Source organism: Idiotropiscis lumnitzeri, chromosome 3 (assembly GCF_059441095.1).
Source record: "Idiotropiscis lumnitzeri isolate Australia: NSW breed Sydney's pygmy pipehorse chromosome 3, RoL_Ilum_1.0, whole genome shotgun sequence".
Taxonomy (NCBI): domain Eukaryota; kingdom Metazoa; phylum Chordata; class Actinopteri; order Syngnathiformes; family Syngnathidae; genus Idiotropiscis; species Idiotropiscis lumnitzeri.
The window spans coordinates 23634616-23660212 of record NC_142393.1 but is presented as its reverse complement, the minus strand read 5'-3'; the positions used below and the strand labels follow the sequence as shown (position 1 = coordinate 23660212).

The 25597-nt window shown below is 41.6% G+C and overlaps 1 protein-coding gene across 1 annotated transcript in view; it reads left to right on the top strand.

Annotated features, from left to right (window-relative positions):
- The window catches only part of ift122 (intraflagellar transport 122 homolog (Chlamydomonas)), a 26619-nt gene extending 1022 nt beyond the window's left edge, over nucleotides 1-25597 (top strand). Inside the window, exons 2-29 of the mRNA XM_088291208.1 lie at nucleotides 402-468; nucleotides 2177-2261; nucleotides 2346-2424; nucleotides 2546-2622; nucleotides 2735-2801; nucleotides 2874-3020; nucleotides 3735-3810; nucleotides 4591-4782; nucleotides 5108-5246; nucleotides 5613-5815; nucleotides 6445-6582; nucleotides 7094-7258; nucleotides 8697-8894; nucleotides 9133-9273; nucleotides 10281-10334; nucleotides 10618-10779; nucleotides 11910-12076; nucleotides 13054-13225; nucleotides 14954-15056; nucleotides 16822-16962; nucleotides 17045-17142; nucleotides 17461-17564; nucleotides 20536-20701; nucleotides 20840-20954; nucleotides 22482-22607; nucleotides 23562-23638; nucleotides 23757-23921; nucleotides 25094-25597. Coding sequence (XP_088147334.1) covers nucleotides 402-468; nucleotides 2177-2261; nucleotides 2346-2424; nucleotides 2546-2622; nucleotides 2735-2801; nucleotides 2874-3020; nucleotides 3735-3810; nucleotides 4591-4782; nucleotides 5108-5246; nucleotides 5613-5815; nucleotides 6445-6582; nucleotides 7094-7258; nucleotides 8697-8894; nucleotides 9133-9273; nucleotides 10281-10334; nucleotides 10618-10779; nucleotides 11910-12076; nucleotides 13054-13225; nucleotides 14954-15056; nucleotides 16822-16962; nucleotides 17045-17142; nucleotides 17461-17564; nucleotides 20536-20701; nucleotides 20840-20954; nucleotides 22482-22607; nucleotides 23562-23638; nucleotides 23757-23921; nucleotides 25094-25180 — 3511 coding nt within the window. The 3' untranslated portion in view covers nucleotides 25181-25597. The remainder of the gene's footprint in view (nucleotides 1-401; nucleotides 469-2176; nucleotides 2262-2345; nucleotides 2425-2545; nucleotides 2623-2734; nucleotides 2802-2873; nucleotides 3021-3734; nucleotides 3811-4590; nucleotides 4783-5107; nucleotides 5247-5612; nucleotides 5816-6444; nucleotides 6583-7093; nucleotides 7259-8696; nucleotides 8895-9132; nucleotides 9274-10280; nucleotides 10335-10617; nucleotides 10780-11909; nucleotides 12077-13053; nucleotides 13226-14953; nucleotides 15057-16821; nucleotides 16963-17044; nucleotides 17143-17460; nucleotides 17565-20535; nucleotides 20702-20839; nucleotides 20955-22481; nucleotides 22608-23561; nucleotides 23639-23756; nucleotides 23922-25093) is intronic.

Sequence of the window (25597 nt, the reverse complement as noted above, 5' to 3'; positions counted from 1 at the left end):
TATATTCGCATGCTTTTTATGAATGTCTGCTGCTAATGTTATACATTAACGGCTACATTACGCCGCTGTGTGATCTATCTCTTTGCTGCTGTAACACTGCAAATTTCCCCATTGTGGGACTATTAAAGGACATCTTTATCTTTAATTCATTTAAAAATTCCTAGCAGCATTGATACAGACTCCCCTCAGCTTTTTATGAGACCATGCAAGTAATAACAAATGTCATTATTAGGTTTTCATGGCATCATCATTGCTCATTTTCAATGTTGCACTTTTTTGCATCTTTATATTTTTCAAAAGAAGAACGCTAATCTACATCTTTTACTTTTGTTTTATGCTTGAATATTAGAAGCAAAGTATTTGTTTTGAGCAGAAGTTACAATATGACTGTTTCGTTGCAGTGTTTATGACCTTGCCTTCAAGCCAGATGGCACCCAACTCGTAGTGGCAGCAGGCCTTCATGTCCTGGTAAGATTTGAAAGTTCATCGTGCTTTTTGAACACATCCAAACTGAAACGAGTTCCTGTTTTTTCCACATAAAAATCTTTAGAAAATTAGTGTTCACTGTTCAGGACCTACAGAAAATTGCACCATTATTACAACAACAAATACGCTTGAAATAAGCGGCTTCGCATCGCAGTTTGCAAGTCAAAATGAGCACTTTGCACGAAGGTTATTTTGGAAAACTAACGACTTAACAAACTAAAATTGATAAAACATTTTTGTTCATGAAATAAAATAAAAATGAAAACTAACTCAAACTACATTTATTTGTTAACAAAACTAACTAAAACTAAATATACTTGTGTAAAAAATGTCCTTTGTTTTTGTATTTGGCAATTTCATGCACACACCTTCAGGTTGATTTTAAATGAATTTATTTCTATATTTGTTGGGCTGGACTGGTCACACACACTTATATCACCGATGCACAAAGCTCACCGCTGCTTGGGCCACACAGCTAACTGGCAACGAGCTTCGGCTGGCTCGCTAGTGCGGCTAAATATATTGCGGAATAGCTCCCAAGTCAGCGATCATCGCCTTCATTGCGGCAAATAAGATAGACTTCTGGCAAGTTTTGTTCTAAACCAAGGGATGAAGTGCAGTAATTAACAAGCCATTCTATTCGTGAAGCCAACCTATCATTGATGCCGGTAACAATACAATGCAATACAAGACATGAAATGAACCCCAAAGTGCTCTGGGATCCAGTGAAGAGAGTCCTGAATTGGGGTTATGTGCTCCCTCTTCCAAGCGAGAAGCAGCATATTTGCACCAACTGGAGACGCTTGAGGGAGGACTGGCTGACTCCAAAATGAAGTGCATTACAATTATATAGATGTAGCGGATAGATGTAACAAAGGCATGGATTTCTATTTCTACGTGCTGTTGAGAAAGGAAGGGCTTTACCTTAGCCAGCATCTTTTTTACTCAGCTGGACATAGATCAGACTGTCGTCTGTATAACAGTGGAAGGAAATATGTTATTGTAGGATGGAACCCAGGGGAAGCAAATACAGTAAAAACATAACACATTGGAAAGTTATGCATTACTCTAAAATATCTTTTTTTTTTTTTTACACTAAAGTTAAACGTAACTCAGTGAAGTAATCTAACGACAGTTGCTTTGCAAAATAACAATTGGCTATCGCATAGTAATTAATGTTGTTGACAAGCAGCTCATAAACTCACTGACACTTGTCAGGCTTTCATGCCCAAGTGTTAATGCCGTTGACTGCTTCTTGGGTGCAGTGGTGAGTAACATTTGGCTTATACACTTGAATGAGAATCACATTGTTTTTCAATCACGGTGTTCCCTCATCCGTGTAACATGGAACAAAACTAATAATTAACAATAATAAAATACAAGAGGAGAACCCATTCCTACATTAAAAATCACAGCACACAATTGTGCACTCTAAAATTGCTGCAGATTTACCTTGAAGCGCCATATAAAAAAAAATGTATTGTATTGTATGACATCGGTGCCATCGTTTGGCATCATTTTTTTATTTGCACTTGTTTCCAGTTGTTTTTTAATATTTTCTGCACTAAATAAATAAATAAGGCTCTTTCAAAGGTGCTGTATGAATAAAATATATTTAGGCCTACTTGCTTGAATAACAAAGCCTGACTTCTCAGTTCTCTCTCATAGCCAAATGGTGTGTTTGTTGTAGGTGTATGACACCTCAGACGGAACCATTATTCAACCTTTAAAAGGACACAAAGATGTAGTCTACTGTGTTGCTTATGCCAAGGACGGTAATGAAGTCATTTTCATTTTGTGAATTGTTTAATTTTCTTTGCTGGCTGCTACTATTATTTGCTAACCGTATTTTTCTGCAGGTAAAAGATTTGCCTCTGGCTCAGCAGACAAGAGCATAATAATATGGACATCTAAATTGGAGGGTATTTTAAAGTACACGTAAGTGTAACATACTGCTTTTTAGACAAACACAATATACTGACTGTCACACACTTCCAACGCCAGTGTTTAAGGTTTTAAAATGTGACTATTGTGTCTTTTCCCGTGTGACTATCTGTAGCCACTACGACTCGATCCAGTGTGTTGCCTACAACCCAGTCACTCACCAACTTGCATCCTGTTCCTCTGGTGACTTCGGTCAGTTTGTGTTGATTTTGCCTCGACACTGGGCTTCTTAGTGATGTAACGGTAGTAGTATAAATCTGTCCTCATGTTTTGAGAGTGTCCCGATACTCATTTACTGTTGTAGGCCTTTGGTCGCCGGAGCAAAAGTCGGTGAACAAACACAAAGTGAGCAGCAAAATAACATGTTGTGGGTGAGTGAACCGAGGCTTCTCTCGTTAACTTGAATGAAGCACATCTATATCTATTGAAGCGTTTCTCCGCAGGTGGACAAACGATGGGCAGTACCTTGCTCTTGGTATGATGAATGGAGTGGTGAGCATACGCAACAAGAACGGCGAGGAAAAGGTCAAGATAGACCGCTCGGGAAGCTCCTCCGCTCCAGTCTGGTCTATCGTTTGGAACCCTTCCAAGTTAGTATACACTCGGCAGACTTTCAGCCTAAAATTCAAGCGCATTTAAGAAGGGTAGTTCCATGTAGGACCAAGAGGTGGCAGCAGATAGACATGGATCTTTGGACCTGAAGGACCACTGAGACATTTTGAGAGGGTGGTGGGGGTAAGACATCAGTGATGAGAAGTTACAATCATCTGCTTATTGTTTGTTTGGGAGTAATACAACTGGCGGTTTCCCTTTAAATTGAATTTTTCAGAACATCTCGATGCTTCTGAACTAACTAATTTGCCCATTTGGCCTTGAATTAATTATTATTAATAATTATTGATATTCATCTTTGTAAAGATAAGTTCATGATTTCTCAATAATTTTAAACAGGGATTTAGAAAGGTAGAAAACTGTCACACACATCAATAAACAACACTTGATTTCTGTGAATTTTTGCCTCTGTTTCCACTTTCAAATGATCACTTTTAGTGAATCACAATGTCTGATCACTGCTGAGCTATTTTTAGAACAGGCCTGCGGGCTACTCATATGGTCATATGGTCGCGGACATCATGTAGGTGACCCCTGGCGTAGAAATGTCTCCTTAGCACCACTTTTTTGGTAGATTACATCTGTCCATGTAATGACTTTATAATAACATAAAAAGACGTAACATTGCATGAACATCCAGTGAAGTTGAGTATTTCTACTGCTAATATATTTTCTTTGCCGTTTTTCTTGAGGGATGAGCAACATGACATTCTGGCCGTGGCCGACTGGGGTCAGAAGCTTTCCTTCTATCAACTCAGTGGAAAGCAGGTGACTCTCCCAAGTAACATTAACAAACGTCATTTGCAAGCTACCAATTTCATGAGTGTGTATGCCAAAACTTGTGCTCCAATGGAAACGGGAGCAACGGTGTTATTTAGCTTGCATGGGGAAAAACACACGGAGGTTAAATGGCATTTTAGATGACCGCCGGTATGTACTGTACAAAAGTCTGAAATAATGCAGTTACCTGGTTTCCCGTTCAAATGGAACGGCTGTGCTGCATTGCTATGATTTCATGGCCCCTTGCTGTCTCGCCTCTCTCCTAAAACTCCCCGTGGGCAGCGCCGTAATTGAACACAACTATGCACTGTTCATTACTCTGCCGCTATGCCATGGGCTCATATACTGTCGTTGGCCTACTTATTTATTTTATTTTTTCACTGAACATTCAGTTTTGATTACAAAGCCAGGAATTGTGTGCAGTGAATAAGAATCATCTGTGGGTTGTCAGGCTGTGTTTTTTTTTCCCACAGAGAGGAGAAACAGATGTGTAGAGGTGTGTAATTAATACCGAGCTGTGGACATGGACTTTGAACACTAAGATAGCAGCTGCTTCAAACAAAGATGCACTTTCTTATTTTTGTCCTTGTAGCTCTCTGTCTTTTTTATTTATTTTTATAAATCGACTCTTAAAAGGATGGTTGGATGTGGTGTTGACTTCGAATGATGCTGGCCCAGATGGTGGGAAATGTTGGCCGGGGGGCCTCAACAATAAATCAAAGAGACGCCTTTTCAAATGACGTTCCTGTCTCTTTTTGTCTGTGTCAGATTGGAAAGGACAGGACTCTCTCGTACGATCCGTGTTGCGTCAGTTACTTCTCCAAGGGCGAGTACATTGTCATGGGCGGCTCGGACAAACAGGCGTCCCTGTACACCAAAGATGGCGTGCGACTGGGCGTCATTGGAGAGCAGAATTCCAGGGTGTGCACCTGCCGGGTCAAGCCTGACTCCAATTTTATGGTGAGTTTCTTTCCGCGGGTGAATTGGTACATTTAAGAATAAAAGGCAGGTGAGAATGCAAGAGTGTCAATAATTTTCTAAATTGACACAACTAACACCTTTTCAAATGACACACATGCATCCTAAGACAGTTTTATTTTCTACTAACACCTTCATAGCTTTCTTCCTGCTGTATTTAGCCGTAAGCAATGAATTATTGAGGAGGGAATTGAGTGCTGAAAGTTTCCGTTTTTCTGTGTGGATGTTCCAACCACAGGAACGTTCGTGCAGTCTTTTCTTGGAGGTGTTAATTAGATGCGCTGCTACATTGTTGTTTCTTCTATAGGTGATGGGCTGCCAAGATGGGACTATTGCCTGCTATCAGCTCAACTTCAGTACAGTTCACGGGCTCTACAAGGATCGCTATGCTTATCGCGACAACATGACTGATGTCATTGTCCAGCACCTCATCACGGAAGGAAAAGGTGCACTTTTGCTCCAGCAACCAATCACGATAATAATTAAACTCGTTTTTCAGAATGTTATGGTTGCTGTTTGTACTTGTGTGAATTCTGAGGGTGAGCTGACTCTTAAAAAAATACTCATAAATGATTTGTTGTATTTTTGTCTTACATTTTGATGAGTTTGTACTGTGTTTGACGGAATTACGGGTTGATTCGTTCTTTGCCGTACACGGACCTGTATTATAAACCTACATATCTCATATATTTTTTTATTTTTTTCAATGTGCATGATTATTAGTCCTTCCACAAACAATGGACCCCACCGCAGGGTAGCGCAGAAGCTTCATTCAGCTTTCGTATCTCTCTTTTGTTCTTTGTCTTCTTCAGTGAGGATTAAGTGCGGTGAGCTGGTGAAGAAAATCGCCATCTACAAAAACCGCCTGGCCATCCAGCTGCCTGAGAAGATAATCATTTACGAGCTTTTCTCCGACGACTCTTCGGACATGCGCTATCGCATCAAAGAGAAGATCTGCAAGAAGTTTGAGTGCAACTTGCTGGTGGTCTGCTCCAATCACATCGTCCTGTGTCAGGTTCGAAACGCTATGCAACTTCTTTTGTAGCCGAGTTGAGACTACTTGACTACTTTGACTGAGAGCAAGCGGTCTGATATTCAATGAGGCCGTAGGGGGTCAAAAACAGCATCATGTGTTTCCCTTATGTTTCCATGTGGTTTGTAAATGTTGTGCAGGCCCTGCCTCACTACTACTCTTAACACTCCTAAACTCCAAAAAGTAAGTCATGAGTGAAGGAAAAGGCCACATGAAGCCGATTCAGTACGTGCCTCTGTTTCTTGTCCGTGTGTGTTTGACAGACACTGTTGGGGAGGCAAAGCTGCCATAACACATAGGTTACTTCCTTTTAAATCATTCAGATGGTCCTCAAACACGCATGCTCGTGTTTGATCCTTCAGACAGCTTTTAGACACTCCAAATGGGCTGTTTTCATATGGGATGTCGCCGCTACGTCAAAGCAAACCTTTGTTTATCTTTCCAGCGTCCTGTTTGTACTCTTGTTTTAATAAAAGAGCATTGGGCCAAGATTTGTTAGGTGTTGATGAATACCTCCCCCCCCAAAAAAAGATGCTTAAAGGAAATAGGGCAGGTGATTTACACACTGACATGATATCCAGTGAAGCACTTCATGCTGATGTGTTTTACAGGAGAAGAGACTTCAGTGTCTGTCCTTCTCCAGCGTCAAAGAAAAAGAATGGCTTATGGAGTCGCTCATTCGCTACATCAAAGTGATCGGCGGGCCCCCAGGCCGAGAAGGCCTTTTGGTGGGCTTAAAAAATGGAGCTGTAAGTATTTCCAGATATTTGGAAAAAAAAAAGAAGATGAATAGTAGATGCGATACTTGGATGATGGTTGTGTAAGAGCATTTGTAACATAATGAAATACCATGTAGCATTGCTCTAGTGATTGGGGAGTTGGGAATAAATGATGATTGCAAAGGCGGCAGTCATTCCCGACTCTCAAATCACTTCGACAGGATTTCTTTTTTTTTTTAAATGAACTATCTACTATATAACAATCCCTTTGTAGTGATTGAGGAGGAGGGAATGAGTCAATAATGTGAACCTAGCTATTATTCACTTATTTCTTATTCTCTAATGATGACAAAGTGTTTTTTTTTTGTGGACATTTTACATCACAATTTAGGTCCACAATTTGAAGTAGCCAATCCAAACAGATTCAGCGTTTTTTATTTTCCTAATTTTGGGGAAATCATCTCAAGTTGCTAGTTGTACTTTTCATGTATTTCAGCAAGACTGCTTTGCTCTAAATGTTATCTGATTGTTTTTCCTGTAGATCCTTAAGATTTTTGTGGACAACCCATTTCCCATCACGCTCCTGAAGTTGTCAACGTCAGTGCGATGCCTGGACATGAGCGCCTCGCGAAAAAAGCTGGCCGTGGTGGACGAGCACAATACTCTGCTGGTCTACGACATTATCAGCAAAGAACTGCTTTTTCAGGTCAGCAAGCAGCACTTTTGTATTTCCATGGCGTAGTGGCGCTGAATAGAACATGAAATAATGTATTTAAATTGGATCTAAAAAGTCTGCACACCCCTGTTCAAATGATAGATTTTTTTTTGTGATGGCGAAAAAAGCATCAGTCCAAGATTAGTCATTTCAAAACGTCTTGTCTTTTCATGAGTGAGTGAGAGAATGTCTGCAAAATCCTACTAGAACATCTGAACTTTATTTAAACTACCGTATTTTTCCGGCCATAAGACACGCTGCATCAAAGGGCGCAACACCAGTTGAGGGTGCTATTTCCGTATTTTATGCATACACTACAAGGCGTTAGCTCAGCTGCTCGCACTAGCTGATGCAAGATCACCAGGACCCAATCTCCTAAGGGATCATTGCCTGAGGTATCACCCCGTTTCAATGACAGATGCACATTTTTAGGAATCACTGCCAATAACAATGATTCTAACCAATAAAAGATGTCTTGGCAATAATCTACAAGACAACGTCAGGGGAGGGACTTCACTGGTCACCACACTCCTTAGAGTCACGGTTTCAAATCAAAACCAAAAAAAAACTCAGCATACAAGCAAACAATGAATCAAAGAAATAAGATTAACACAAAACATGTATCTCTCATGCCATCTATATACCCAAAAGAAATAAAAATAACAAAAAGATTGTAGCAATGGCTTCTTGGGAGCCACTCAGCCTTAGCCAATTACAGCAATGGCTTCTTGGGAGCCACTCAGACTCAGCCAATCGTATGGCTGTTTAGAGAGATGGGCTGTTGTGCTTTGGGCTCTTTGCAGTCTGTTGTCTAAACCTGGGACGTTTCTTGCTTGCAATAACATAAATGATAAGACAGACTACAACATTGTGGACAGCTGCCCTTTTGTCCAGCTTTCTCCTACACCATCACCCAAACACCATAGTCACATAATGTATAAGTCACGGTCAATTAGAAGCATAGATGACTCAGACTTTGACCAGCAGGGTGTGCTAACATGCACTCCGTACAGCCTAATGAGTAAAAGGGTTGATGGTCGAGAGTGATGCTCAGTCCATATAATGGGCGCGTCGCTTTACAAGGCGCGTTGTTTGTTTTGGGGAAGATTAGGGACTTTAAAGAGCGCCCTATGGCCCGGAAAATACGGTAATTTAGTGGCACCTGTGTGTGCTGACTCCCAGTGAGCCTGAGTTTTTGAATGTGAGTGATTAATTCTCCTAGCCACAGCCACATACACACATTCTAAGAAGGGATGCACACCACATTTTATTTGTGTTTGTTTAACTTTTCTTTATCCAGGTAAGGCACTTGAGAACAGATTCTCATTTGCAATGCTAACCTGGCTGCAGACAGCAGAGTAATTAACAGAGTAAACATGTTTCAATCTTGTGTTTTTATTTATTTTTTTTTTTTTTGCTTTCCCTGCAGGAGCCTAATGCTAACAGTGTGGCCTGGAACACGCAGTGCGAGGTGATGCTGTGCTTCTCTGGCAACGGCTATCTTAACATCAAAGCTAGCAACTTTCCCGTACATCAGCAGAAGATGCAAGGCTTCATGGTGGGCTTCAACGGCTCCAAAATTTTCTGTCTCCACGTCTACTCGATGTCTGCCGTGGAGGTTCCTCAGGTGGGTGTGTCAGTGTGGCACTGATTGTAGGTAGCTAATCCAAAAAGCTTGCTGTTTCTTAAATCCACAAAGCCCAAACCATCCCCGTATGAGGTGATTTTAACAATTACAGTTGGGTAATCTTCACTTGAACACCTGTGGAGTCCAATGAGAACCTCCACATGAATCTTCTTCATCTCATGCAGCGAGAGTTTTGAATTTACATTTCCTTCTGCTTTTTGCTGCAATCTCCTCCCAGTCTGCACCCATGTACCAGTACCTGGAGAGGAAGATGTTTAAGGAGGCCCACCAAATCGCCTGTTTAGGTGTGACAGACAGCGATTGGAGGGATTTGGCCACAGAAGCTCTTGAGGGCCTGGATTTTGATATTGCTAAGAAGGCAAGTTACCTTTTCTCATCTTGAAGTATTTACGTTTGATTGGGTTTATGTGCAGCAATAGAAATTTGTTTGTATTTATTGTACCTTCCAGATAATAAGTTCTCAAACTTTTTGTCTCCAGGGACATCTCACAGGCGAGGCATTAAACGTAACCACCAGGTGCACCCCTAAATGCCAGGGAAATTAGTTTTTTAATATTTAAACAAAATATGCATGGCCTGTATGATAAGAAAGGAACCGTTCATCAATTATCCATGTTTGCTCGCTGACGTGCTAAAAGAAAGCGGCAGGGGAACAGAGAGGAGCTAGTTTACTAAAGCACAGTCAGCGTATGTTAAGCAACTTTTTTTTAAACACTCTTTTGACTGGTTTTCTCAAAAGCAACTGGTGATTTAATTCCACCTGAGAAGTAGTCAGCCTGAGTGAAATAATCTTTACTTTGTGTACCGGAGAACAAGAAAGGAGCCTGCTGGAAGGCAATCACGGAATCCATACCACTGAACATTTAAAAAGAAAAAGATGATGAACCTTTGCATGTTTCTGTGTTGGAAACTTTTGACCTGCGGTATGTGCCCCCAAGCTGCACATAATTTGCAGAGTTTGCCTAGCATCACCTGTACAACCCTACTAAATATGTGAGATATCTAAAAAAATGCTGCAAATATGCAGCAATGTCAGTTTTATGGAATACGACAAAAACAAGTCAAGTTAACTGGCCCGGAGCTAAGTTCGGGAAGAAGTCATTGGATGTCGATTTATGTTTGCTTTATTTGCGCGCCGCAGGTCCCCACATGTCAGTGTGACTTTAAAAATACAACGATTTCACTTAATGTATTGCAGATAATTTTGAGGACCCACAAGTTACAGCTGGCAGACCCCCACGGGTTCCTGGACCCCAGTTTGAGAACCACTCTCATAAGCAAAGTGTCCATTTAATGTTTGAGCTGCAATTGTGTGTGTGTTTGTGTAACGGCAGGCGGCATTTAAATCTTCTCTCCATTTTACAGGCCTTCATTAGAATACAAGACCTTCGCTACCTGGAGCTCATCAACAGCATTGAGGTAAAAGGACATTTGATCATTTGATCAAGTTCATTCTGTAAGGTCGTTTTGCAGTGATGATTTTTCCAAAGTTGACAGAATGAAAAAGAAACACACCAACATGAGGAGCACAATCAAATTTTTTTTGCAACATAACATGCAGCAACTTGGCAGACAATGTCTAATTCTTTTTCTAATTAATTGCAAGAACATGCTCAAAGTTGAATGAACTTGAAAGAGTGAGTTCAAGTGCGTGTCTGTACAAAGGACGTAAATACTGCAACACGTGTCGTCTGATTTGCAGGCGAGGAAGAAGAGGGGCGAGAACGACAACGACTTGTTCCTGGCCGACATCTACGCCTACCAGGGGAAATTCCACGAGGCGGCCAAGCTCTACAAGCGGACCGGCCAGGAACCCAAAGCTTTGGGCATGTACACTGACCTGCGCATGTTCGACTACGCCAAGGTGATTTAATCAATGATCGAGCCAAGAGACAAACATCCTAACTGATGTTCCCCGTACCACGATGTATGTCGCCATGTGCCGTTTAACCACTTAAAAGCCCTTTTTACGGCCTGTCATCTCTTCATAAATCAGCCCATACAAATCATGCTCCCAGCACATGGCAAGCTCACAGCATGCTTTTACGCATGTATTCTTTCATAACACAAAGCTCACCTCCACATTCGTAGTTGGAAATGGAGCATCTGCTTTTACATGATTCCTTTGGAGGATGGTTGGAGTCGGGAAAAACAAGTTAATGCGTTTTTTTTTTTTTTTTTCTGTTTACATGCATGCAAAGTCTTTGATCATCAGCGGCGCATTTGTATAGTCCAAGCAGATGACGAAGTGCTGACGAGTTGCTTGTGTGTCAGATTGCGTGATGTGTGTTTGATGTAGCTGCTGTATATTTATGTGGCCATGCGGCCATCTGCTCCCAAAGGCTGAATGTTTTAGTTAGGGCGCATGCCGGAACCGGAGGAACTCGGGCTGCCTCCTGTCTCCAACTTGACCTTCACGTGTCTCTTGAGAGTTATAAAGCATCAGTTTGTGCTTGTGTCAACAGTCACGGAAATAATTACCGGGATTATTAGACCACTTCTTTTCTTCAATTTCTTGTTCAATGTGATGCCTGACACCCCTAAAGTTATTACTGAGGAACACAGAGAAGTGATATAGATGACTTAATTATATTTTGTCCCATTTCATTTGCTTAAGCTTAGTTGTATTGCCACTGATTTTTTTTACTGTAAAGAAGACATGGAAAAGTTCTTCTCTTAAGCTATTTTTATCTATTTTAGGTGCCATCATGATACTTGTCCAAACAAATGTACCTTGAGATATACCAGGCATTGAAAATGAACACAACACAGAGAAAACATAATTGCAGCATTGGTTGTTCTGAGAATGCCTTCAATACGAAAGTAAAATTGCTACTTTGTGAAATCCTTGATTGAATCGAAAATCATTCAAAGTGAATGGGGAATCGAAAATCTAATTGAATCACATCGGTTTGGGAAATTTCAATCGAGACCCAGCCCTAATTTTGTCTTTATATCACAATGCTTCTTCATGCGTTTCTTTGCGCATTGCAGGACTACGTCGGGGCGGCGGACCCAAAGACGTCTCGCATCTTGATGGCCAAGCAGGCCGACTGGGCCAAGTGCAGCAAGGAGCCTCAGGCAGCGGCAGAGATGTACATCTCAGCCGGAGAAAATCTCAAAGCCATCGATGTTTTGGGAGAGCATGGCTGGGCAGACATGTAGGTGTCTTCTGAGATTTATGATTGCACAAGGTGTGAAGTGTTTTCCCATAACTCCATGCGGCCTCTTGGTGATTCCTCTGAATAATTGCTTTGAGTCAAGGATCAGCGAATGAGGTCAAGGTTGTTGTGACTCCAAAACACAGAATTTGGGTCTTGTTAATGGGACCTGTCGTCTCAAATTCTTTTCTGTTGACGCAAATGTTGACTTGTGCTCAAGAATGTGCCGTAAGAATGTTTTTAACAACAAAGAAAGCAAACTTTCTAAAAAAATGATGGCATACTGGATCCAAGGTGATCTTCAGTGCAGCGTCATTATTTTCTACAAAAAAAAAACAAAACACTTTCAGCTATGAATCAGTGCCAGCGCTCTCTGGGCTTGAGGGAATGTTTTCTAACAACCTCCATGGAAGACGTGAGTGGGATGGCATGACGTGACTAACTTCAATAAACTTTGAAATGTTAATTAACCATTTACAATATGTTGAATTTCGGATATTGGGAGTCAGGACAAACATGACTGGGAACAAGGAAGACAAGTGAAGTTGCGTTGCCGCCCAACTATGAGTTGGTAATTCCAGTTCTATTTTGAGGCGAATATATGTTTAATAATGAGAGGCTCTCCAGGATGTAAGCGCGTGAATCACGATAGGTCATTTTACAATAGTGCTACACATTCCATTGTTCATCACCACCTCGTCTTTCTCTCACGCACTCACAATCTAGTGCGTTAACCAATTGAGCTTTTTTACTCTGGATTTCTCTTCCCATTAGCTTTCACTCATGCATGCAGAGCATAACAAATGGCAGCGTTTCTCCATGTGGGTCCCATCATGTCGGCTCGGCCACTCGTCATCGTCAGGCTGCTGCAAATCCAGCTGATGATCCCGCTCATTTTTCTGAGCCCTTAAATGATGTCGTGTGTGCGCATCCCCCTGCCCTTCCCTTTCATCCCCTTCCTTTCTCCTTTCATGCAGGCTGATAGACTTGGCTCGTAAGCTGGACAAGGCTGAACGAGAACCACTGGCAAAATGCGCTTTCTATTTTAAGAAGCTGAAGCACCACGGCTATGCCTCGGAGACTTATTCCAAGATGGGGGACTTGCAGGCACTGGTGCAGCTACATGTGGAAACCCAGCATTGGGACGAGGTCTGACACTTTTCTTCTCACCTGCTCAGCTCATCGTTGCATACATAAGTCGTCTTTAACCAGTCACCTACATGGGATGGTGCTAGAAGATAAACTGTTGCCGTAAGCCGCGGGAACACACACACAATGAGAACTATACCGTCATGGCTCGTGAAAAGTAAGCTGAATTTTCATAACATAAGCCTAATTACCTTCTAAGCTGCTGCAAATGCTTCAGAGTTCGTCATCCAGCCCACGTTATGATTCGAAAAGCACAAAACGTTCTAGCACACCAATTGAGTATCACGTTCCAGCTCTGTTGCGCTTCCAATCACACTCCACGATCGGCGCGTACGATGCTACTGAGACATGACAGAAAGGTTCCATTCATTACATGAAATTTGTGTGCTGAAACAGGGGTGCCAAAAACAGACGTGTTCCTCTTTTTTATGAGCAAGGTTTTAATATTTCATCCTCTGTGAAAAGAATGAAGAAAGGTATTATATAAGCACAAAACAATTTTGATATCCTTAACCTGACCGACATGCAATACTTGGACTCACAGCCTTGCAGCACCAGAAATCCATTACTGATTTGTGTTTCCTTGAAAGATATTTCCATTCAATAGTCACTGTCAGTGCGTACAAATGTGCACTTTGTGTCATTCAAAGAGTCCAAGTGGTGCAGTTACACCCCTAATTGAGCGGTAAATCCACTCAGTTTGCACGCTTTATTCCCAGCTACCCTAATTTTCCGTGATTAATGCATGTAATGATCCTCCAAACAACAGTTTTTGGTTTGTGTATCAAAGATATTTAAAAAGATAAATCAATAAAAACCTTTCCAAATAAAGCTGCAGCAGGGCTCCAGACTGCCCCTAAATGGTGGTGTTTTGCTTCTAATATTTTGTATTTTTTGCAGCTACAATTTTCATCTACTCTCGCCACTGCAACCAGATTTTTTTATTTATTTAATTATTTTTTTTAGTAAGTGATATTCTTGAATATTTTTGGTTGCTGACAAACCTCTCCTCCACACATTTTTCAGTAATAAAGTGAAAATTAGTGGGATGAATGTTTACTTTGAAAGTCAATCTTGCATCCCTAAAAATTCAGTTTAGGAACCATTCTGCTCCTTGTGAAAAGTTAGTCTGCTGCCTGCACTGCCTTGCCTACTCAGATGCTGCCCTAAAAAACAGTAAACATCCTTAAATAAGCTCTTAGGACAAGACATCGGCGACATAATGCTACTGTACTGCAAATGGCACGTGGCCACTGCTAGCAGGCTAATGTGGCTAACTGACGCGCGCCAAACAAGCTAACTGCGGGGATACAAGCACAGAACATGGAATAAATTTTCTTTAAAGCGGCGCTTAGAAGAACATCAGTGAGATTAGAAATTAGGCAACTAAATTCTTTTTTAGCTTTGTGTGGCCGCACTGGAAACAGGAAATTAAACAACGGCTGACAAGTTATTATATTATTAGACATCAAAAATCATGTTGGAATGTAAGTATCCTCTTATATATTTTTTTAATACAATCTCTATGTAAGGATAAACATCTATTAAAATGTGATCAATGTATGAAATTTTTATCGAGCTTCGTACAATAAGGGGGACAATTTTGGATCATTGCATTCATGGGAAATGATGGTAATTAATAATTGCAGCAAACATGTTTTGACTGGGAATGTTCTGTATTTTCCTGTGTCCACTACAAAATGTGCGCTGTGTTTTTTTTCTTTTCAGGCCTTCTCACTGGCAGAGAAGCATCCCCAGTTTAAAAATGACGTTTTCGTGCCTTACGCTCAGTGGCTGGCTGAGAACGACCGATTCGAGGAGGCACAAAAAGGTGAGTTTGCTCCTTCCCTCATACAGTGGAAATGTGAAGCTCGAGGTGGTGTGTAACGTTAAACAGAGTGAGTTAAAAAATTTTCTGGCTTTTAACAAAATGATGCACATCCACTGGAGAACATGATCCTCTTTGCCGAAGTGAGCTGTGCCGCCCGGTAGCTGAGCGGCATGTATGCTTGCTTCTCATCAGCGGGCCTCTGAAGCATCTCTGATGATGATTACCAACTGTAGCCATCGTTGTAATCAGCTCATAGAGTTTAGAATTGCGATCTCTGCAGGCATATTTTCTCTGGTACATAATCTTTCTGCGCTGTCTCCGCGTGAAATATGCGCACATGCCTGAGCAGGTCTGATTGTTGGCGAGCCTGCTGGCAGTCCTGCACTTTGAATTTTGTTGGTTTTGTGTGTTTTAGTGAGGAAGTGAGGTCGTTTTTTTTTGTTTTTTTTTAACTACTGACTGTAATTGAGCCCGCGCCTCTGGTCTGTCTCTTGCAGAAAAAAGTTCATGTTTGGGCACATATTTGAGGGACCTCAACACTTTTTTTCCTTTCAACACTACTGAGCCAAACAACAGGCTTAAATTTGACACAATATTTGGTTGCATCAAATTGAGCTTTTATTTCTTTTTTTATGCTCACTGGGCATCTTTTCAACAAGTCTATCTAATATCATCACATTTATATTCTCATTGGAAATGTCGTCAGTTAAACATAACTACCTCGTGTAACCCTAAATTCCATAGAAATTAAACTTTGGCCTAATTTCCGTAGAAAAAGTTGCTTTTTTTTTTAGAATGAAGCCAGATTTTTTTCCAAGGAAAAAAGTTGGAATCTTAAGAGAATCTAGTTGTGCTTTTCCAAGATGAAAAAAATTGGACTTTACTTTTGAAAGAATATGCCTTTTGTTCCCCAAATTAAACCGCACTTTAATTCTGTGCGCCTTTAGGTCTTTCACCCGCACAACTTGAATGTATCACAAATGTATACGTTCCAAAATCCATATCAATATCACAGCTTTGAATTGACTCAAAGCTAAGGCAGTGAGCAGTCATTGGAATGTTTGTTTCATTGGCTGCCAGTCCCCATTTGTAGATAAACACATTAAAACAATGCAGCGTTTTTGTGCTAATTATTTTGGGGTCCACAAGCTCAAGGGTTGTGAACCCCCAAGGACCCCTGTACTCCAGTTTTATGCCTGTGTCGTCTGAGAAAAAACGGCAAAATGGAAGCACTTGATCATTGGGTTGAACTTCATTCACATCTCATCTTATGCTGATGCTCCCATCGCTGTAGACTCGTTTTCGATTTTCTTATGTTTCTGAGGACCGACAAGTAGGGGTACCATCTCGCTGTCTGTCGAACTCAACTCTGTCGAGTATTTATTTGTGTGTTTCTAGTACAGCCAAGTCGGGCTGTTAAATAACAGACATCCGTAATCTGGACCCCCAGCTGTGGTTTTCCGGGCAGGATTGCTGCCGGGCTGCAGTCCATCAAGCTGTTTCTAATTACACTCTGATATCAACACTAACAATAGCACACTCGTGTCTCGTGTTGATGGCTTTCAAGTACATTTGCTTTTGCCAAAGTCTTACGCGAGATGAGATGAGAGCATTGCTGGCACTCGCATTGCAAAACAACACAAAAGGCTGTTTGCCATGTTAAACACCTCACAGATGAATAAAAAAAAAAAAGTAATCTGACGTGAGTGAAATGAGCTACTTAAATGCAGTCGTACTGAATAGGCAGTATCCTTTCATTCCGTAGCATTTCACAAGGCCGGGCGACAGAACGAAGCTGTCAGAGTGTTGGAGCAGCTTACGCAAAATGCCGTCGTGGAGAGGAGGTTTGATGACGCCGGCTATTATTATTGGATGCTGTCCATGCAGTGTCTTGACATCGCCAGAGGTGAGGCTTGTAACCGCTGGACGCATCTCTGCTTTAATCGCGCTGTCTCTCGCCCTCTAACGTCTGCATTTGTCTACGACAGAAAATGAAGATCAGCGGGATGAAATGTTGAAAAAGTTTGAACATTTCCAGACTCTTGCCGAGCTCTACCACGTCTACCACCCTATTCAGCGCTACACGGTAAGAACATACCGGACGGACCCTGTGAGGTGTTGTCATACCGCCTCCTATTTTGGATTTTTGGAGCTTTTTGTGACAAATGTCATTTCCTGCCTTCATGATAACAAAGTCGCCACATCTCTTCCAACATTTGACGGGTGGCCTCTCTTGTCGCCATTAGTTTTGTTGTTAGAGCTTTTTGCTTGGCTGTGACCACACCCCGGCATTATTTCTGTGATTTGGGCTAGAGACCTCATGCTTGTGCTCAGATTTAGTGTAAAAGTACATGTCAGTCTCTTTCATTTGCGCCCCCCCTTTTTTTTTTTTTTTTGTCTTCAGGATGAGCCCTTCAGTTCCCTCATGCCAGAGACGCTGTTCAACATCTGCAGGTTTCTTCTGAGCAACCTCCCCAAGGACAAGCCACCACCAGGCATCTTTAAAGTGTATCCTTCCCGTCGACAAAGTCCTGGAGGTTGTCTGTCTACATCGGTGACAGCTTGCCACTTACATCCGGTGTGGCTTGGGGCCTTGGGGTGATGCGACTGTTTTTCTTCTGATGATGAAGAAGATGATGAATGAATCAATGAAACTTGATTGACTGAAACAATTTGCTGAAATTTAAAAAGATTCAGAAAAAAATGCCCATCATTATGTTAACAAACCAAACTCTCGCTGGACACAACTAAAGATGTGGACAAAATCTGAATGAAAGAAAACAATACTCCAAAAAAAATAAATAAAATAATAGTACTTAAAATAAACAAATCTAAATCAGACATTGCTTTTCAATAATTAAAAACACACAAAAAAGAAACTCAAGAAACAGGCGTGGCCAAAAATGCTGCTACCTTTGACGTAAATTCAAAGTTTTGCAGCAGTTGCTGCAATTACATGATTTTTGTAACTTTCAATGAGACTTGTGCTTGTACTCAGCACTTTTTATTTTCTCTTGATGAGCAAACTGCAGCAGTTGTCTTACTGTTTGTTTCCGCTACTTCCACACACGTTCATTAGGATTTAGGTCAAACCTCATTGAAGGCCCCTTGAGAATTGTCCAATGTTTTGCTCTTAGCCATTCTTGGGTGTTTTTTTTTTTTTTTTCATTACCCTGTTTCCAAGACACCTGACCTGCGACTGTGACCAATCTTTCTGAAATTTCACTTGAGAATACCTTGAGATTTTATTTTGCTCTTCACAATGTAACAATGCAGCTCCAGAACACGACAGAGCCTCCTCTATGTTTCATGTGTCTCGATGCACTTCATTTTTGCATCTGTCTACAACATCGAGTTGATGTGCCTTGCCAAAAAGTTGCATTTTTGTCTCATCTGTCCATAGGACATTCCCACCATGCTGTTTGTCATTTTTTTCAAATGATTTCTTTTCAACAGTGACTAGGTTTATATACCCCTTAACCCTTTCACAACCGGAATAATTTTCCGGTTGTTCAAAGTCCATGAAAACGTGCAACCCCCCCCCCCCCCCCTTTTTTTTAAATTCATTTATGTATTTCATTTTTTTTGTAAAACCCAAATAATCCCCCGGATTGCTTCTTTTCCTGGCAGAATGATTGGTCAGATAAATGCATGTTGGACTACCTCAATTGAATGGAACATTCATTTGTTGTTCTCCGTTTGCTCTAGCTGCGAGGAATCTTTGAGTTCAGTAACTACTTGTATGCACAACGTCTGGCGTGCAATGCACCAGAAATACACAATTAGAGGCAAACAAACATGGCGGATCTCAGACACAGCGCAGAAGCACACTTTTGGAGCCAGAAGGAAAGATGTGACTAGAATGCTGTTTATTGACAGTAGAAAATAAGAAGCGGAGATGACGTCTATTTGCGTCACGTCGTCTGTGCGTCGCAGTTTGCACAGGCAAATTCCAATTGAGCACAATTACTACAGGAGTAACTCTGCTTACGCATGTAAACGGGTTATTTCAAATGTTTCCGAAACTGAAATTTTCCGTTTAGCCGGAATATTGACTGCATGTCAGTGGTGTCATGCTTGGCCATCTCCCATCACGTCCACTTTGGCTCAAACAACAACGGATGGTGCGATCTGGCACTGATGTACCCTGACCTTTAGTTTCTTTGGAGGTTGTGCTGGGCTCTTTTGTTACCATTCATTTTATCCATCTCTATAAAATCTATTTTCCTCCTGCGGCCACGTCCAGCGATGTTGGCTGCATTCCCTTGGATCTTAAATTTCTCAGTGCCGTAATATGTGCAACTGCAGTCACAGGAATGTGCTCGTCTATAATTTTCTTTCCAATCTCTTGAGACAATTCTCTCCTTTTCTTCCTTGTGGTCTCTGCTTCGTGAGTTTCCACCTCATGTCACCAAACAGAAGACTTGACTGCTTGTCACCCTGAAAACCGGCCATTTGGATTTGGTGTCCAGCTCTGGTCCTCGAGGGCCGCTGGTCTGCCTGCTGCGACACACCTGATTCAAATGATCAGGATCATTATCAAGCATCTTCAGACATGCCTGTCTTATAAATTTGCTAATTAGAGGACGTACCTTGGTTGAGCATGCCCCTGTGGTCAAATTAGTTTCTTAATTTTGTCTTTTTTAAGGATACCAGTTCAGGCTTGTTTCATTAGTTTATTTTTTTTTTTAATAATTCTCTTGGACCACAATTCAAAAGCAACAATTTTTGTTCCTGTTGTGTATTTTTTTTTTAACATTATTTTTCTTCTGTGAGTACATCTGCACCATTCAAACCAACACAGATGCTGATACTAAAATAATGCTCATGAAAATATAGAAATGCACAATCTAAAGTGATATTCATTTGAAAATATTTGTGGTGTTGCGATTTCCAGTTGTGTCAAACTGCACTTTATTTTGCTGCAACACCTTTCAGTTTGATATACTGTGAGCCCCCGCATACTCTCGGTTCGGCACCGATCAATTAGTTTCTTCGCGGATTTTGTCCAATGTGTTTAAAATGTCAATATATTCATTTGTTTCCCCCCAAATAGTTACTAAATGGAAAGTAGCAAAAATACCAAATGACGAAATGATGAGCTGGGATCTTAATCGTGCCCCTGCTGTTCCTTGCGCCAGCTACACCGGACTTTGTTAAAATAAAAATCAATCTGTGCTGCGCATGTGCGTGGACTTGTTCACCCAAAGTGGTGCGCAAAGGAAGGGTGGCCTGTTAAAGTTAAGTAGAGCCATTGTCAAGCTCCTGCAGCTGCAATTCATTGACTTGCCAGCGCAACTCCTTGAGTGGCGCTTTCAACAGTCCGTCCGTCTGCATGTAAATGCAAATGCGCGGCACGACACGAACGCTCCGGCGCGCGCTAGCCCACATGCAAGACATTTGGATTTGGCCCATGTCGCTGGTCCTGTATGGTTGACATCTCACCACTTTATTTTTTTTTTCTTGACCTGCTTCCAAGTAACACCTTGTACGCTTTGGCCAAGCAAAGTCGAAAGCTGGGCGCCTATAAGTTGGCCAGACTTTGCTACGAGAAGCTCCAGAAGCTGTACATTCCGTCTCGCTTTCAGGAGTGCATCGAACTGGACAGCCTCACCATCCGGGCCAAACCTTTCCACGACAGCGAGGTTTGTGCCACACCATGCGCGCGCCATTCATCTTCTCATCATATCTTTGACACGTGGCTCGAAGCCGCTTTCCATTCAAACTGTTTGGCTTATTTAGTGACACGTTTCTTTTGTTTTCTTTCCACCCGTCGTTAAAAGGAGCTGACAGAAGCCTTGATGTGTTACCGCTGTTCCAACAAGCCTCTGTTGAACAACCAGGGAACAGCGTGCCTCAACTGCAAGCAGCCTTTCATTTATTCAGCCTCGTCGTATGGTGAGCGCAGTGCAAAACCGTAGACATCACACGCACAAAGACAGCACCTCTTAATCGCACGTCAGCATCGGCCTCAAAGTGGAGCCGTCGGGTGAAGATGCCTCATTCGTTTGTGGCTTGGAAATGTGGCTAACGTTTAAACTCAAAGCCAGATCTGAGGGGATGAAGACAGAACAATGACTTTTAATTATATTTGGCCATTGTGACATCATTTTGCCAACATAAATTTGCGGACTTTGTCTAATACAATGAAGTCCCACATGTGCGTATTTGAACTCCGTGAGAACAGCCTTCAAACAAAGAAGTCTTTCTTAATTTACTGAATTGCCCCATTGTGACTCTTCTGATTGTTGTTGGTTGCTTAGCAAATATTTCTCATACTGTGCAGCGTTCTCAAAGTTAAGGGCCAAGAAAGCAGTCAGAATGTCATTTGGTGCTTAAATTGATCGAAATGAGTGAATATCAAAACCTTTCATCAAAATCGGTTCAATGTTAGTGCGCAACTATTCAAAAAGCTTACATATCGCATCTACTTTTCAGATTTGGAGACTAAAGTTCAGTACTTTTTTTTGAGCGCCCACCAATTTATCGGGTTGATTATAGCGTATTGCAAGTAAGTTCGACGTTGTTTAACTTGTCATTTTTTTTTGTGCACTGAGATTCTTTCGCTCTGTTTCTACGTTTTTTGGTTGTGCTGCCCGAGTGCCCTCCCCCTCCCCCTCACACACATAAACGACACACAGAGGACAGCAAAGTGCCGCACACATCTCTTCCCTCACACTCACTTGGCTGAGAGAAAAGGCGAGAGAACCAGCAATTTTTTTTTTTTACACTCTACGGCAAGCTGTGACTTTGTAAAACAATATAAGGCTACATTCACAGTTCACACTGCAAGGCTTGATTACCAATTCGGATAGTTTTTTTTAAATCAAATCTATTTATGTAGTTGTTCACATTCCAAAATTACAAATGCAACTAAGTGACAAGCATGCGCACAAAGCACGTCATATGACATTGATATGAAAAAAATAAGATTCATGTCACTTTGGGCAAAACGATTGCGATTGGCATTGTCATTTACATTATGTTGTCAGGGTTACTAAATAAATAATAATTTTCACTTTTTAGTGGTCTGCTTCTTGAATCATATTTTGGGTATAAGAATTTCTCTTCGTGTACATATATATCCTGCAACTATGAAAATTCTTATTTCATATGTTCGTCATTAGATATGTGAAATGTGAACAGTATCATGACACGGACCAATTTTGACTGAGCCAGGAAATGTATCGGTCCATTCATGGATCAAACGAATGTTGCCGTTCAGTTCCTTGTTGTTGAACCATAAGTAGCACACAAAAGCCCTCGAAAAAGTCAAATTGAATTCACTAAATTTACTCTGCATTTTAGGTTCCTCCTGAAGCCAAACTTGCGTAACCTTTTGCGAGTAGTGTGTGATGTGCTGGGTGCAAACAGGACGACGCCATCCGCGGATTTTTAACACGTCGACTTTTGTTTTGTTCACAGAGGTGCTGCCGCTTGTACAGTTCTACTTGGAGGAAGGCATCAGTGACGAGGAAGCCGTGTCTCTGATTGACCTGGAAGTTCCTCACACGGAGCAGACGGATGCCCACTGGCAGCACATGGACAACGGTACCCGAAATTTTCTCAACACTTATTCTGAGAGCTTCCCTCCCCACCTCAACGCACCAAAGTGCTCGACTGTGTCACATCTTTGAGGCCGCGTGCTCGGCCGTGGCCTGGATTGGGCCTCGCTAGTTAAGCTGTCGCCGCTAAGTCATCTTAGCTGTGGCGCTAATAGGGTTAGCATGTCTCATCTTAATGACACTAACCCTCTGAGAGCCGCAACCGCAGCCCGAGCGGCAGGATTAACCTGCATTAGCCGGCAGACGCTCAAGGGCACCGAGGCACTCTGTTGTTGCCAATGACACAAACAACTGATGTGGCATTTTCAACACTTAAGCTCTTTAAGTAGAGCGCGCTGGGATTTTACAATGTACGGGTAATTACAAGAAAATATGCTGGAAGACAGTGTTACTCTTTGACAAGACTAAATGTACCGTTCTGTCCACAAGTAATTGGACAGCGGCAGAGTTTTTGTGATTTTTTTTTTTTGCCTTCCGACGATCACCACGATGGACCTGAAATAAAACAAAATTGAGATTTGATTGATTTGTTAATGTAGAGATTTAATTTCAGAAGTTTCCCTAAAATATGGAATTAGTATTTTAAGTGCCTTCATTTTCAGGTGCTCAAATTGCCAACATAACCATAATTCTTAATACCTGGATGAACATGTTCTGAGTAAATGGATATCACTAAACGCTTTACCAGACCGACCTTTACTGCAACCTTGCAGAGCACACAATTCTCCAAAAGTTTCATTCAAGCATTGGAACGGATGGCTCTTAGAGCATTTGCGTTTGAGACCCTGAAAATGCACACTTTCCATTAAATGGCTCCAATACTAAATGCCATACTTTTCTGAATGCTGTTGTTTCATTTCCAAGCCGTTGTGGTGGTGCACTCAGACAAGTTCACAAAAACTCAAATGCGTGCACCTAACCTTGTGTTGTGCACTTTCAGATGCGCAGGTCTTAAAGATGGATGACGGTTTGGATGATGCGGAGGAAGACCCGTTCACACCCAAAATGATCTTCGAGGTAAGAAAGGGCAGAAGTGTCATTCAGTGTGTGTGTCAATTTTGCGGCAGCTGGCGAGCTGAACAGATGAAGCGCATCACTGATGACGGATGTGTCCCTGCGTGTTTCCTCCAAACAGCAGGGCGGCTCGCACTTTGTCCCCGTGAAGGTGAATCGTTCGGTGCTGCGCTCCATGAGCAGGAGAGACGTCCTGATCAAGCGCTGGCCGGCGCCGCTCAAGTGGGAGTACTTCCGCTCGCTGCTTCCTGACGTCAGCATCACCATGTGTCCCACCTGCTTCAAGGTACGTGCGTCGGATATGTTTCAAGTGCCACAATTGACAGGCAGACGACCAGCCTAACCGAGTCTATATCTCTCCATTTTACTGAACCCCCAAAGTGCTGAACACAAAAACAAATAAAATTGAATAAAAAAGAAATGAACAAAACCCACAACAAATTAAAAATTACAAACTCAAAAAACTTTTACCCTTTCAAGAACTGTTACGCCGTCTGTCCAGACCAATGTCTTGGAAATGCACCTTCTTAATTGAATATCGTGATGAGACCTGATCTTATCCAGTATAAACTCATATATGAATGTTCAATTGGCCACAATTCAAAAATTCTTTTGTAGCCGCAGTTACCTTTGAATCACTGGTTGTACTCACTTTTGGAAAAAACTGCGCCACACGGGATAACTTCCTGGTCAAAGACGAACGGGGCATACGTCCGATCACGTCACCTCTCTCGTCCAATCTGCCGTGAGTAAATTTCCCCCCGATCCCGCCAAACCGTTGTTGCGGTTAATCCTTTGTTAATTTGTGTCTGGGATTTGCTTTTGTGATTAGCTTTTTGGTCGAGCTAATGCTAACAACTGAAAAAAATATATACCTTATCTGTATGTGAGTTTTTGACAATGGATTTTGGCACAAGACAACATATTCATCAAAAATAATTTTTGTAGCTGACAACATCAAATAAGGCCTTGAATGGGGATTATCTTGCCTTTCCAAGTATGTTATGCATTGGTGCCTGCTTTTCCCCAAAATAAAAAAAAAAAGTTACCCTTGAAACATTTTTAAGGAGTACAAGTACAAATAATAAAATTCAAATGATTAGTTTGGTAAAAACGCAATAAAAAGGCCTCGAAAAAATACAGAAAACTGGCCGCCCCGGCTAGTTTGACCCGGTGCGTGCGTGCGTGACTGGCCCAAACGGGGTCGTTTGCAGACTCTGAAGATGGCGAAGACAAACTGTATGTACTTATTAGTAGTCGCTTTGTTTTGTTTGTTTAATTAAAGGAGTCTCACAGCACACAATAGCCGAGGATAAATAAATACTGAAATGAAGTCCACATACAGTATGTGAACGTAATGTGTTTGTATTTGCTTGATTTTTATGACAGCAACTTCTTGCCTCGTGTTGTTTTTTTCCCGATGATTAAGAACGTTGATGTGCTTATGTTTTTTGGCAGATGTTCCACAGCGAAGACTACGAACTTTTGGTGCTACAGCACAACTGCTGTCCGTTCTGTCGGAGACCCATCGATGAACCAAACTGATCCATGAGCTTCATGATATCGTCCGTTCCTCTCAACGTGGCCACTACGGTGTCGCCAGCTATGTATTTCCTGGACATTCGTCTTCACAATCTCAAAGGACACCCCCGTCAATTTCTCCCGAGCACGCAACTCGCCAGTTACGAGATCAGTTGAATTGCAAATTTCCATCCCTTTGGATTGTGTCACTTTACCGGGATTGTACAAATGTATTTATGCTGTCTGAAAGTTGTGGTACGTTCCTTTGTTTTTACTCATCAGATTTGTCAACAAAGATGTGCATTCTGCATGTTTGTATTCTAGAGCTGAAGCATATGTTTTATAAAATAATAGTATGTCATCCGTTTTTTTTTTTTTGTTTTTTTTTAGTCAAGAGAACATATTTTTATACTCTTATCAATAAATAATACTTTGCAAAGA